This window comes from Temnothorax nylanderi, unplaced genomic scaffold (genome assembly GCF_030848795.1).
Source record: "Temnothorax nylanderi isolate EJ_2023f unplaced genomic scaffold, tnyl_v1.0 TNYL_tig0256_pilon, whole genome shotgun sequence".
NCBI classification, from domain to species: domain Eukaryota; kingdom Metazoa; phylum Arthropoda; class Insecta; order Hymenoptera; family Formicidae; genus Temnothorax; species Temnothorax nylanderi.
This window is the reverse complement of record NW_027249318.1, coordinates 146,773-162,919: the sequence shown is the minus strand read 5'-3', so window position 1 is coordinate 162,919 and position 16,147 is coordinate 146,773. Positions and strand designations below refer to the sequence as shown.

Sequence of the window (16,147 nt, the reverse complement as noted above, 5' to 3'; positions counted from 1 at the left end):
TATGATAAGGACGGGGACCGATCGATGGCGCGAGAATGGCTCTTCCCGGCTTGATCCTCATGGATGAATGACTATGATTGATATAGTTGCGTCGTTGTTATTACCGGTCACAAAGTTTCAGCCATTCCGTTTTCGAAAAAGCTGAAATTGCTCTGCCGTAGTTGCGCTTTCTCTTTCGGTCTCTCTTTTTTTTTCTTTCTCATACACTACCATTTGTAACCTTGGTATATCAAAAGAAGCTACGTTTTCACAAGTCCTGCAAAGACCTGCCGATATCCGGCCGTGCTTTCTACGAAGCTGCCCCTCGAATCGGTTATTTTTCGCTCTCAATCTCGACGGACACACGTGGCATAACAACACGTCGAATCGCGCGAATAAAGGCCCGAACGAAGTAACGAAATGTCACGCTTTTAGAAAATCTTGCTTTTAAAATTCTTTTTATATTTTTAACTTTGTATGAGATAGTCTCCAATTTGTCATAAACGATATAAAAATATTGACGTAAAAATAATGTGCCGATATACGTGCGATATATTGATAGCAATGTCTCTATGCAAAGTAAATTTAAAACGCAACAATTAATTTGTACCTAAAGAAATACCAGTCATCCAGCATATATGCTTGTACACTGTTTTTTTTACTTTTAATTTAAATATGACTAGAAATAGTATTACATATATGTCGCAGGGATTTCGTGTAATTCGTTTTTTTTTTTTTTGCAAAATTCCTAGAGAATCCGCAAAAAACCGGAATATTGTGGAATTAATAAAGATTACACAATCTTATTAGTGATTTTGCAAAATCCTGTCAAATCCTGTCACAATTTCAGTCTGACAGAACCTATAAAGACTGTCCTTTTATAATTTATATTTATATTTTTTATTCATTCTACAATATCCCGGTTTTTTATGGATTTTCTAGGAATTTTGCAAAAAAAAAAAATTAAATAAATTGCATGAAATCCCTGCGATATATACACACGATATATACTATATCAGAAAATTTTTATATAATCTTAATGCCCCAGGTAATAAGCTGATGTTATATTTGTCGTCATTTTTTTACATCTTGCTCTACCTAGGATATTTTAATATTTCTTCGTTAAAATAAAAATTGAGGATTAATTATCAAATTAAACTTATTATAATTATGCTATACATGAAGATTTGAAGCACTCTTCGAAATAGATTATACGGATTAGACAGATAATTACCTTAAAAAGCCGCAAGATGTTGGCAACCATAATAGAAACCACGCTGAATGCGGCGCCTATCACACCAGTTACTGGCTTGTGGGGAACGTAAGTGGGCGTCTTGCCATTTTCACATTTGTACTCCGATATGTCCTGAAATGAGGGAAAAGTGCCAAGATATATTCTCTCGCTGCTGCACAATAATGATATAATAAAGAGAATACTTATTTTTATCGGGACGTCACTTAAAAGCGCTTTCTAAAACGTCGGACGAAATTAAAGTGCAATTTCCACAATTACGCTTTACGCTTTTACGTTGCTAACACCCCTAAGCACTCTATTCGCTATAGCTACATCCACTCGCGTCTGTTTCGGAAATCTTAGTATCAACTTCTAAAACATTGAATACTTAAGAAACACTGTATAGAATACATTTATATCTTTATTATTTGCAAAAGGCAAGCATTTGGAGTATCTTTAGAAATAAAAGAGAACTTCCTGTTACATGCATAAGCTACAATCTGTCTCGAGTTACTGAAAAATTGTTTTAAACGTTGCTCCTTTCGATGCGCCGCTGGATTTCTATACGCGTATGTTTTTTCACTCTGTTCCCTCTCTATTCAACAGAGATTTGCGCGGATAACTGTCGTGATGGATGAAATTCGACTGTATGAAGTTACCCGAGTTTGTTTCGTCGTGCGCAATTCGGTCGCGCTCGTTAGAGCCTTCCTACAAGTTACAGCGTCACACGCTGTTCGTAATTAAGGAATCCTGTGCAATTCTCAATTCGGTATGGAAGTGCACCTGCCATTACTGTGCGTTGGACAATCGCGCTTCTATCTACTCGAGGCGAGTAGCCGATAAACAAAACAATTATAAACCGCCCGCTGATAGAATAATCAACGCTTGATTATTTTCTTAATGTAGTGTAATTATAACTTCTAAATTTCACTAAATTCTCAAAGCGAAAAATGATTTCAATATAGATATAAGTTAAATGACATTAATTAATTAAAAAATTATGATCCCAATTTTTAATTATTGCTTTCACTTATTTCTTCTATTTTTTGGTCAAAAATAACACAATAATAAAAAAATAAGATATAACATAGTCTCGGGAATTCATTGTATTTCATAAAAATATCGATATAGGTAGGGGAGACCGGGGCTAAACCGCCAACGGGGTTGAACCGCCAAATCAAATATCTCGGAACCTGTATATTGTGCGAACTCGCTATTAACATTGTAAACGCTGCTTATGGTACCCATGTGACCAACGGAGTTTCGACAGGTTACCTGCCGTGTTATGATTTTTACGGAGGCAAACGTGTTTTCGTGGTGAAAAGTGAAATTTTCTGCGCGTGGAAATTTTGTAATATCTGCAATAATATTTGCTCTCCAAATCTCGAGGTACGTGATTATAAATGCATGCTGATTATAAAGAGTAATGCATGCTGAACACGAATCCAGTGTAGATATCTAATATTTCATGGGCGATCAAACCTGAAACTGATTTATCCCGGGGGGGTGGCGGTTCAACCCCGGCATTTTTGAGATTTCAATTTTTCCACCGTTGTCGTTTTTGCTCTATACCGGTTAAACAAAGCAACATAGATATAAATTTCTTATATAAATTTTGTAGCTAAAGGTTCACTCTTTACAGTGATATACCACATTTAACTAAAATTATTTATTTTGTTGTTAAAAATCGGCACCGAAAAAAAACTGGCGGTTTAGCCCCAGTCTCCCCTACTTGTTTAATTTCTTTACAAATTATATGAAGCAAATATTCATGAGATGCAAATTGTTTAAGACGCCTAGAAATTTATGCAAAATTTCGCGTGTTTACTTTGTAAATGTATAAATAGCTCTCGGTAACGAGTTTGAGGTTTAACGCAAACATTAAAGATATTACTATTAGAACGAACTCACATTAACGGCTGTACTATATGCATACGATTATATGAAGTGCAACACGTTTAACAGTATCAAATTGCCTCCGTTATTAGACGCATAGTTTGCACTTCGCGTTATAATAACCGGCATTCGTCCGCCAACGTTTTCGGAGCCAATTAGATTTCGCTGAATGTAGCTTTTGAACAGACGAAACTCGGTCGACTCGGAGAGTGTGTTCAGCGTCAACGAGAGGACTTCTCACAGAGAGGCGGATGCGTTTCGTTCTCTGCGACGATCTTATCGTTAATCCCTTAAATGTCGCGGAATATCCGGCGCATTTAGCACAAACCGTGGCAAATATATCACACGCTGCTTAATTTTTAAGCCGCCTAGAAATTATTTCCGCGACTCTGCAATTTAATTATAGGATTGCATCGCGAGAGAAAACGATAAGGGATTTATTTCGATAAATTTACGATTGAAATTATAAGGGATTAATTTTCAAGCCCTTTTATTGTTCCGAATATTCACAAGCAGTAGATTTTCGTGTACATGACGGAAATATGTGTACAGAATTTTTGAATCCGTCTCTTTATACTTCATTGGCCGAATCCTTTGAATTTTCCGTAAAATTGGCGAGTGTTTTATCGATATTGCACGTGTGTAATCAATCGCGAAATACACGGAAACTTTCGAGAACGAGATATATATGAGGCAATAAAATTTCATTAATTTTCGAACGATATCAAGCGGTTTGTACTTACGATTTAATTTCGTGAATATTTACGTATACTCGCCGCGCGTTCGTTATGAGATTTTATCGCGCATTCAGCGCATTTCGTGAAAACGCCTGCGCCTGTTCGCGGAGAGAGAGCGTTCGGGCGAGAGACTCGAGAATATTATACCCGACCTGGGGTATGCTCGGATGATTTAAATATGGTGAGGCAAACATCACGCAGATGCATGCGTTGTGTATTTCTGCGAGGAAGTTCTCCGAACGACTGCATAAATCTGGAATGCATCGTGTTGCTACACTTCAGGTTTTATTTAAATATCGCATGTGTCTCCCCGGCGGAGACTCATGACATATTAATGCGATTTTTTTGGCGATAACTTGCCGTGTGTACGTACTCATATGTATGTACACATGCTTACGTTATAGTGTAACGGGAAAGTTAACTAGCGTAAAATGGTGTGAGGAGGAAAGAAGGCAAGCGCATTTATGAATGTATTACGCACGCTGAAAATATTCCATTACACGTTATGAATAAATACATATTTCATCGCATTGCACGTATTATCGATTATTTATACAATGGAACTGCAATAACGTTGTTAAAAGATTATTCCGTCAATCAGTAAATCTCGTTTATATGTCATGAAAAACCGTGACGGGCAAAATACCATGCGAGCTTTATTGTTAAAAAATGTGACTGAATTAATAATATGCGGACGTGATTGCCATTCAGTAAATAAATTGACAGATATATAAGCTGGATTTAGCGAGTTATATTTAGTCGCGTTTAGAACATCATTTCGACGAGAACGTATTTTAATCTAAAGTTAATAAATATATTAAATTCATATAACAATGTAGAATGGCGGCGGGTAGGTATATTAAAATATAATTAACAGTTGCTAAAAACACGAGCGTTATAGAAGCTCGAGGAGTAAAAAATTAATCGTCCATATTAAACGTTTTAAATACCGGTAAAAAAGAGCTCATCGAACTTTTATAGCTCTCTCGTCGATATCACAAAGTGCCTATCGATTCTTATAAGTACATAATTTATGATTAATCGGTGCCCGTTATCTGAATTATTTGAGTATCAGTTATGTCCGACATGATGAACGAGCTGTAAGATACAGAAAGCTATCAGTCGACGAGACGTGATGGCTCTTAAATCATGGCACCGTTCCAAAGTGTTTGGCATCCTGAGCGAGTTTTGAAAGAGACTGTGGAGGCCCAAAAAAAGAGAGGAGATTCGTGCCATCGAAGATCCATAGATCTTCATTCAAGGAGGCGCGTTCTTCTGGCGAGGTGTATATACCACTCGCGCTCGAACGCGAGAAATAAATCCAAACACCGGATTTGAGCATGCATTATTCACGCCGCCGAAAGATGCGTCCGATCCAACGCGGAAAATAGAAAAGACGAATTCGTCCGATCGACAGCCATAAGTTGAACGCATTCGCAATATCGATACAAATTTTTAATGGATTCCACTCAAAAGATATTCGTGTTTTTATTCGGAAATAAATAGGTTTTTGTTAGAGGGAAGCGACTATAAAATTTTTTTTAGTAAAAAAATGTGATTTGCAATGTAGATAGGATATAAATTTGTTCTAATTTTGCAAATTTGAGAATTTCAATTTTTAGAATTTAAATGCTTCCATTGGTAAAAAAACGTTTTGTATTTGAGTGGAGGGTTTCTATCCATGCAGAATTTTTTGTGTTTAATTGTTAACATACACTGGTGTTAATGTAACATTTGTCATTGTGTTATTTTGGCTTTTCTGGGTTAAGTTAATATTCAACGTTTCTAAGAGTTAAAATAACACAATTTATATGTAAATGCACGAATTCTTGGTGACATACTTTATATATATATGTTAAAATAAACACCTAAGTTGTGTTAGTTTCCTCTCTATAAGAGTTTCCATCTGTTAAATCGACATTTTCTTATGTTATATATCATGGCTGCATCTCGATATTCACTGCCAGTACTAAAATTTTATAGTGTACGTGACGTAAACTATAGATTTTCAGTACTGACAGCAAATATCGCAGCCTATAAAGATGAGATATTGCTGTCTTCTGTTTTTTGCAAGAAAAAAAGAAGAAAGAATAGCATTTAATGTAAAAATAACATTTTATTTGAATTAAATTTAACATTATAAGTATGTGAATTTAACATAAACTTTGCTTCCAGATAGCGTCCATGTGTTACAATTTTGTGTTATTTCTTTACATTTTTGTCTTCTGTTAAATTAACATAAAAATTAGAGTGAATAAATTGAGACACGTAAAATTTAACACAAAATTTTTGTACTGAATAAGATTAATGCTCTGAATCTTTATAAATGTATAAAATTAACTGTAGATTTCAAACGAGCTAAAACTTCTAATTGTAAATATACAAAAACAGACGACAAGAGAAAGAAGAAAAGTTTTTCAAAGACGAGCAATAGACATGCAATAGAGCTTTCTATTTTTAACTAAAGATAAAATGTGCACGGAGTAATCTGTTTCTAAGTAAAACGTATGGGGGAGAAGGGATAAATCAATGTAAGATTTAGAAATAGTACGTGATAATAACGATGCAAGGTTGATGAATATTGCGCACGCAAAAGAATACTTTTATAAAAATCTACGGCTCCCACTGGTACCACCATGATTTACGATTCTCACGTGATAACTGTTCCTAGGAGAGAGACCGGCCGTAGCGCTGAATGGGAAGCGAAGGCAATTGCTTGTCAGGAAACGTGGGAAATAAATGGCTTTGAACGAGTGTCGCGTCGCGCGAAATCAAAAGGTGGGACTTTTGGCAATTGCGGACACGGAGGGTGATTCCTCAAGATCGCGCAACGTGTCGGCTCTCGGCCCGTGATAACGCGATCCAATTTTGTGGTCTAAGCTATTACATCCGGCAACTTTCCTTTCCTTTATTAATCACATAATTAAGAATATAATTAAAACTTGTAATACGATAGAGCATAATTAAACGTGATAAAGGATGATATTCTCTCTCCCTCTTGATAAATTAATGCAAGCTCGGATCTCTGCAAAGCAGAAGGTTCAAACAAGGTTTATGCTAATACATTGAAGTCTTATGAAGTGTTCCCTCTATATATTATTTTAAGCCAAGTTTAATAAAGATACATATTTCAAATGATATTTAATAATGCAAATTAAAATTCCAAAGTAATCTAAAGGGTGTCAAGCTTGAAATTTTATTTAATTTTATATGATTTATATTAATCGCGCATTAAGACTTTTTAATTTTTTTTAGTCTGAAAATAAAGTACAAGAGTTCTATCTTCTATTCCAAGAAGCAAGAATCTACTTAAAACTATAAAACATTCATTTACATGTGAAATTTAAGAAAAAAGTAAAAATTTCAATTTTATATTAAAATTCAGATGATAGAAATATATGTTTCTGAAGCATGACTCGAGTGCAATTCTACGCAATGTAATAACAATGTCAATCCCAATTTCTCTACGATTCGCAGAATTTATGCCGCACTTCGTATCGCTGAGTATTACGTTGAGTTGCCCGCGGCGACGCAGACTTTCTCTCTTTTAAGTTCGCGAGATAAATTCCCGGCGCGAATAAAAAGGAGCCAGGGGAAGAGGACTGACTTATATGAATTTACTACGATTCCATGAATCTTACTCAAGCGGAAGCGCTACCTCCCGCAACGAATACATTTCTTATGTTGAAATATTTCTTAGAAACACCAAAACATCTTGTATGATCGAAAAAATCTTTTATAATGAAGTTTGTATGTACATTCTGTGCAAACTCGATGTTGTATAATCAATATCGAGGGTACTTTTGAATTCTTCTTCTTTTTAATTAACTGACTTCCGTATAGAAAAAATTAAAATCCCATCTTTTTTAAACCTTATAAGGTAAAGGGGGCTATTGTCCCAGCCGTAGCACATACACGTTTCAAAAATGTTTTATAAGCATTTTTCCGAAACGTTTTACAACCGATTTCTAGAAACGTTTCTCATGAGTAAAAGTCCATTCGAAAAACGTTCGATGGCACGTTTCTTTTCCGATAAAATAACGTTTAAGAAACTATTATAGAAACATTTGTTTAATAATAAAGAAATTTTAAAATTCCTACTTTTTACGTCTTTTGAACGTGTTTATGACGTCTTTAAGACATGCGTGAAAATGTTCTAGAAGCTTTATGCATCTATTATACCATCTATTGCGTCTATTCTTTTTCGAAGAAATTCCTGAACTGGTACACACATTCGTGCAATATTCCCTCTAAGTTAAAGTGAAACAAAATATACTTGTCTCACTCTGACTTAGGGAAGATCGGGGCTCGTTGGCACAAGGGGCAAATTGGCAATGCGTTCCGTTTATGTATTTATGGAAAGAAACAATGGAAAAGTTATCACAAAGGGTCTGTTTTCTATTGCTCAACTGGCTGCGCTAGTTCAGAGTTTATCTTTTTCCTTTCAATGTGGAGTAAAAAAGATAAACTCTGAACTAGCGCAGACAGTTCAGCAATAGAAAACAGACCCAAAATATCTCTTTTATGACATAAGTACTTTTCCCAAAGTTTTATTGAAATCAAACAAGTATTACAATAAAAAAAGAGAAAACTCTGATTCAAGAGGTGGCAAGTAAATTTTCGAGCGTTTCAAAATATCGTATTAATGTTCTTCAGCTTGAGAAGTAAATCAAAGCGACGTATTATTGTTAGTTAAAAGAAAAGTTTCTGTTACATATTCGACTATGTTATTTTAAGTAACAACAGTAATTTGGTACGCTTAACTTGACTTGCTGTTGCCGCGCGCGTGAGACGTGTGTGAATATGTGATTTGTTACCTACAATGCTGATAGAAGCTAGATATATATTTATATTTAATATTTTTATATCGAAGAAAGCTACATTTAAAATAGTTTACAATTTTCTGTAACAGCATTTTGCTATTCGATCATTACAAAATAACTTTAAAAGATACATAATCTTTATCAAGAAGTACATCTGCTACGCGTTTTGTATTTTTATTACGTTTTCATTAATTTAACATAGACTTTTGTCGTATAGCCAACTTACCCTACTATCGGGGCAAGCTGGCTACAATGCAGCATGTTCGTATTTCACTTATTGCAAAGAAACTATACAGTATAAAGAATCGTTTCTGGTATGAAAATGTAGAGAAAGTTTCTCTCTATCATATTAGTACTGTTTAATCATGATAATTAATTGTTTAAAAAATCAAATGCCGAAATTGTGAAAACTGTGCCAACGAGCCCCGATCTCCCCTACTGATGTGCACCAGTTCAGGAAGTTCTTCAAAATAAAACAAACATATAAACGTTCTTTCAATAGCCACGTTCAGCAGAACGTTTATTTTGCAACTGTTGGAAGTTTTCTAAGCTCAGATTTGTCCGATGACAAATAGATTAAGACCGGTAGGACAAAATTAATTTAAGTAAATAAGTGGATATATGTAAATGGATAAAATAATTTATTTTGTGCAATAATTAGTGCAATATAAATTTAAATGTTTTAAGAAAGACTATTAGAGCTATTATATATATAGATAAAGCAAATTATAATTTTAAAAGGAAAAATTTAACAAATATTTTTGTTAACTGTAAACGTAAAAAATACGTTTTTTAAATCACTAGACACTACAGACGCGCGCTTCGCGTGCGCTATTTAGCTTTAACATTATGCTATTACTATTACACTATTAACTCCTTGATACACACAACTGTCAAAATGTACAATGACAGCTGCAAATGAAGTAAGCGCAGCAAGAGAACCAATCGGCATCGCGGAAAAGCGACAACAATAAACTTCACATCTCCTTTTTAGAAGAGGATTGTTTAAATCATAGTTTCAAAAACATTTTTGTTCAAACGTTTCTTAATGGTTCTTTACGGTTATGAAACTATAATATATTATACGTTCAAAAAACGTATATGAAACTAATATGTGCTACCTGGAGTGTCAGTTAAAGAAAAAAATAGGAATTTTTAAGATAGAGAGGAGCCTTTTAAAGGATAGGGAGGGGCATTTGGAGCTTTTTGGCTTTTTGTCTTGAAATTTTTTTATCCGATTCTTTCTTTCCCTATCCGTTTTTCAAGAATGGTTCTTTGTAAGGGACATTTAATTAGAGAACAACCGAAACTTCACTAAAAGTACTGCACCTTTTGTGTGATACGATAAAATCTTATCCTTTAATATTTTATATCTAATTGAGAAATGCGCGAACGGGCAAACTGTCAAGACAATATACTCCAGCCGCCGAAGTAAATTAACTTCTCTCGTCGCGCGAGGAAGTAAATTAAATGCGTGCGCGCGCGAAGCACTGAAATACAAGTGCAACTCGGAGTTATAAGTTCCCATCAAAAGAAAGTATTATATCGCGATGGCAAGTGCGCAACGTGTCGCTGGAATTATTTCCGCCGCGCCGCGCCGCCGGTGCGCGTCGTAACTAACTACACTTCGCTGGCACGCTCGATCTAAACAACTTTCGCGAACGATTCAGGTCCTATATAACGTTCGGCTGGTACGTGACTCACAATTAGAAGCATCTCCTTATATCTATACTCCGCAGTTTTTCTGCGTAAAGTTTTGCCGATACGCCTGTGTCAATTGAACGTGGGTAGCATCACATGCGCGCCGAGAGATGAAAGGGCGAGTTCAGCACGATTGGGAAAGCGCCTATCGAACTCCGCGAATTCCGATCTCTCCCCTTCGGAATTTTATCGGTCGGTTTTTTTTACGCTCCACCGTGATGGTCCTTATACTTCTTATCGAGAAGCTTCCTGCCTACGTAACTACGGTCGACGATCCTAATTCCCGGCGCACGATCTCGGAATATTGATTCCTCCCGTACTATAGTATTTTAATTCCGGACGGATAAGCCTTTGAGATCATCGGGCTTGTGATATCTATTTTCCAAATAATTGTTATTGTTTTAAATAACTATATAAATCTTGCTAAATATTGTACAAATTTTTCTTTAACTTTTCTTTCAATTATATTATCCATTTTCAAGCAAATTAACAAAGTTTTTAAAGAAAAAGTGTTACATTAAAATATATAGAATAATAATAAGTGAAACAGGACCGTTATGATATACAATCAATTGAGGCTATTGATGGAAAAAGGGTACATAGGCTTATGTGTCCTTTTTCCGTAAATCGTCTAAATTATACATATATATAACCATATATATAACGTCCATATATATAACACATTATACCTGAGTCGATTTAGACGATTTACGAAAAAAGAGCACATAAGTGCCTATGTGCCCTTTTTCCATCAATGGCCTCAATTAGATTAGAGAGAAAAACACCATTTAACTGGATTGGATATTGGTAGTTTAATAATAATATTGTATAAATTTTGTATACTTTACTAATTATTGATTATCAATTTAAGTATGTAGATTTACTGTTCCAATAAAGAGCTGTGTTTTAAAGACCTACAAAAAATCGGCGCACAGAGTGCGGCGTACTGAGTTTGGAAAAAGTATACAAAATTCACACAATATAAATTCACAAATATGTTTCGTATTTATTAGATTTCTGTTCTATAAAAAGACATTTGTTATCCGTGATAATCACATTTATACGCATGTAAAAAGTTAGCACTTTGATAATAGAGGAGTTCAAGTTTAAAAACTTTATAAATCCGTATTGTGTTCTATATTTTCTATTATTGCGGCCACACACTCATCATATCGACAAAACGAAGTGGCAATTTAGCTCGATTCTTTCGTTACGTCACTTTTTTCCCCATCGATATCACACACTGCGACAACAACCCAGAGAATCGCATTTGAGTTTTTGACCCCCCGTAAACCTACGGACTTTATTACGTACGATTCTTCGTCAACACAATCTGGCGGAGTAATAATGTTGGTCGCTGGGTTCGCAAAAAATTCTGGGCTTAAGTGTCATTTGTCACAGCCTGATGAAAAAAAGGAAAAAAAAGCAGAAGAAATACTCAACACTCCCGACTATGCGAGCACCGATGAAAAACGTTCTTTGCATGCGCTTTACGACACAAACGACAGCAATGTTTAACTTTTTGCTGCAAAATATTCGCCAGAAATAAATATTTCGCAGATTCGCATCTGACAGACCGACTACTGCGCAACCGCGGCATTTTTAACCGTGATAAACTTTCCTGATTATTTTCTGCTCCTTGCAAATCTTTTATCAGAACTTACGAATTGTTTTTCTTTGGTCGTAAAAATTTATGTAGCTCAACATTTTTATTAAGGATTTTATATTTCGGGAAAATATATCTCTTTCACTTTTTCATGTTTCGTGTTTCGTAGGTTTTGTAGTTTTGTTGTATAGCCTCAACATTTTTATTAAGGATTTTATATTTCGTGAAAATATATCTCTTTTACTTTTTATGTTTCGTGTTTCGTAGGTTTTATGGTTTTGTTGTATATGTTTCGTATAGGAACAATCATTAATCAACATCTTGTGGGAGATGTAACCTATCACAAGAGACACGGTAATGTCTCACGCCAAGTGTATAAGTGCAATGCAAGGCGCTGTACTTTACGCCGCCCAACTATAAGTTGAGCGCAGACAAGATTTACGTTCAGTTATAAGGACTGAATCGATGCGTTTCTGGTTGAGCTCAATCAATTGAGTGGGTTCATATTATTTAATAAAACTATCTTCATTTTTGCTGACAATGAGATTTTTCAGCTTAAAGTCCAAAATCGCCAAACTTTACGACAAGAAACATCATAATTTTCGTTTGAAGATGCCACGAGACGCAGCAGCGCCGTTGCACGGAACTCGATCATCTGATATCTGTCATCTGAATCTAACATCTGCCTTGCTCACTAACGTAATCTTACATAGTGATAGTAGTGAACGTAATAATTAATGACACATGAGGTTATCCTCCTGTGTTATTAATCACATAAATAATAGATAAATGAAACAATATATGTATTTTTATTGTGAAATGGTGATAAAGTAAAGAATACAAATAAAAAAGCTCTTTTAATTCTTATTTATTTATGTCAGTATTTCCATATTAATTCATGTAGATAAATGTGTGGAGTAACCTTATTTTCTGATAAATAACATATTTAGTAAAATATTTTCTGTCAACAAATAAAGAATAAGAATTATCAGCATTTCCACAGTATTTAAAATTTATTTGGTTGGTTTCTGTCAAACAAAGCTTCCAATTTTTGTCAAAAAGAGTAATAAATTTGTCAAATTTGACAAATTCTTGTCAGTGGAACATTAAAAACTGGAAATATGTGAACTAATTTTCACAGTACAGAAACAATAAAATTTCATCAGTGTTGCATTAGTTTTTTCAATAGAATTTAAGGTTAGTAGAAATTTAAAAAATTCAATAAAAATAAAATTTTAATTGAAAAAACTTGGCACTACTAGATTCAAAATATAATAAAGTAGAAAAACACATAATGTTTGTAACTTAAATTTTAAAATAAATAATTTATTGTTTAATAACAAGGTTAACAATGACTTTCTTTTCTTATAAACAAATATAAAACATTAATTTTACAGATTCTTACACTATATCTTCGGTACTTTATTGTAATTAAATTATATAGGGTGATTCAGAAGGTTACTTAAAAAGAGCATATAGATTTTACAGAATACTTGACGTTGTCCGGGCGATGCCTGGTGTATTTGAGAGAGTGCGCCAGAATTTTGTTCGACAAATGAGAGAGGTTCGTTCCAGGTTCGAATCCTGGCTGAGGTAATATTTTTCGCAATAAATTCTTTACAATTTTTAGATAATTAAATCGAGTCGATATAGCGTTTTTCATTGGCAGAACTAGTGCGCACTCAGTGCACATTAAAGCCGTTGTACATTGATTTAATCTTTAATATTTAAAGTAAAGTGCAAATATTTTGATAAAATACCCAATACATATTTTACCAAATAGTACAATAAAGAATATTGAGGCTTTCGTGGACTTAACCCGTTTACATTAAACATACACTTTACGTTGATTTGTGTATGACGGCTTTAATGTGCACTGAGTGCGCATCAGTTCTGCCAAAGAAAAACGCTATTAATTCCGGGGATGGAAAGGTTTTAATGTTCCAACAATAACTGTGTTTCAAGTCCGACAAAAAATCAGCGCGCAGTTAAATAAGTTGAAAAAATATATGTATATACATATACACAGAAATTAATATTAGGTTGCTAAAGATCTAAGCTTGGACCGTAAATGGCATTTTATTCAAATTTGATTGTATATCGTAACGGTCCTATTTTCTCTTATTATTATTAAAATTATTAAGTTTTACATAAAAAGAAACGTTTATAAAAATAGATATACGTGACGAGATAAATATTTAGGTACCATTCAAGAAGAAGATGAGTTAGCTCAATATTTGCTGTCATTGTTTAAAATGTACTTTGGGCTAACTTTGAAAGCTACACAAAAACTTACTTATAATTTTGGTGTTGAATTAAATAAATCAGTGCCTTTTTCTTGGAATGACAAGAAGTAGGCAGGCAAAGACTAGCTATAACTTTAAAGACACGTAATTATGTGCAGCCATCAGCATTTGTCATTAAAGAAGCCGGAATTCCGTTGAATTTTTGTGAAACAAAAAATCGTTGAGTCTATAGGATGTATAAACAATTGTACGAGAAAGTAAAACGCTACTGTAGGAGTTGAAAAGATAATCATAGTAAGAAAAATACTATAAGTAAAACATTTAATAGTTAATAGTTATAATAGCAAAACTTATGATAGTTTTGTGGTAGTGATACTAGTGATTTTTCATATACAACGTTGATATTCGTTTTATTAGCTTCGTGTTAAGAATTATTTCATTACATTGTTAATTACCGCGATTCATACATGTTTAATACCTTATTTATCAAATGACTCTAGTATATTAATAACAAACTTTATGAAAAACTTACGAAATTTTATTAAATTTAATTTTTACATAAAACGAAATATAAGATAAATTTGGCAATAACGTTTGTGATACGCAAATTTCTCAAAATCATAAAATATAAATGGAAGGATAATTGCAAATGCAAGAATAAATCCATACATTTAAACTTTTAATAAGCCATAAAGTATCATTTGTTTGAGAACGAGTAATTCTTCGCTGTTTAATATATTTATATAATAAAGGTAATAGATAATAGGGATAATAAGTATACAAATTATATGTTATAATCATATACAAATTATATATTATTGTATAATCATATATATGTATATATCTATATATAATTGATTGTGGACAGTTTAAATTAATAAACTGTTACATTTTTCAAAAGTCTATTACCTTATTAATTAAAATGTATTTATTGCTTCCTCATAGAGAAAGCTTTGTTATATTATGATATCCATTTCCATTTATCAATTTTTTAACAAATATAAACAAAATGTCTGAATCATGTTTCAATTGCAACTTTGTAATAATTACATTACTATTAATTTTAATGTATTTAGAGATTATGTATAGAAATTCTGTAATAATTCATTCTGCATAAAATTGTTACATATTGACTAGAATTATAAACACAATCCGTATTTTAAAATTGGAATACTAATACTCGAAATATTCTAATAATTTGAACGCTTGAATTGGAATAAGCAAAGAAAATTATTTCGAATAATTTCTATATTTTAGTATATTCGGATATGTTTTACAACTCTAACATGTATACAGATTACAACTCTAATACAAACGTATACGTTAAAGTAGACGTTACAAAATAAATGAGTTCATACATCGATATAAGAGAACTCAGATATACTTGAAAATATTAGATTAATTAGTAAGTAATTAATAAAACAGTTAGTACATATAATATAATACATATAATATACATATAATATCATATATTTATAAAAAAGTTGATCTAATTCGTAAGAACGTTTTACGTTATGCAACAACGTAAAGCGTCTAATTATTCGTCAAATGCGCCTGCTTACTACATTCTATTATCCAAGTCAAGACCGTTGCTATTGTTGGTGTTACATGCAATATGGCTTCCAGATTTGGTAAGGCAACCTAGATCCTTGTTGACCGCTATAATTGGACTTGTACATATTATATACATAATATACATATACGGAATAATTAAAAAATCGAAGAAGTACGAATGTAATTAGAATTATAAGATACTGCTGCCATATATTATTTGATTACTAAACACCCAAAACTGTAACTAATTATTCTCACTTAAGTATTCACATTTAATTATTTATATTTAAAATGGAATATGTATGGAATTACTATTTAGATTCCATACTTGCGCGGTTACTTGTTTATGAAAGTATCTATTGATTATTGAA

At 33.2% G+C, this 16,147-nt stretch overlaps 1 protein-coding gene across 4 annotated transcripts in view; it reads right to left on the bottom strand.

Annotated features, from left to right (window-relative positions):
- The window catches only part of LOC139780011 (metabotropic glutamate receptor 8), a 179,021-nt gene that overhangs the window by 67,799 nt on the left and 95,075 nt on the right, over positions 1 to 16,147 (bottom strand). For all 4 annotated transcript variants that reach the window (XM_071718538.1, XM_071718540.1, XM_071718539.1 and 1 more), the window contains exon 4: positions 1,214 to 1,345. In XM_071718538.1, coding sequence (XP_071574639.1) covers positions 1,214 to 1,345 — 132 coding nt within the window. The remainder of the gene's footprint in view (positions 1 to 1,213; positions 1,346 to 16,147) is intronic.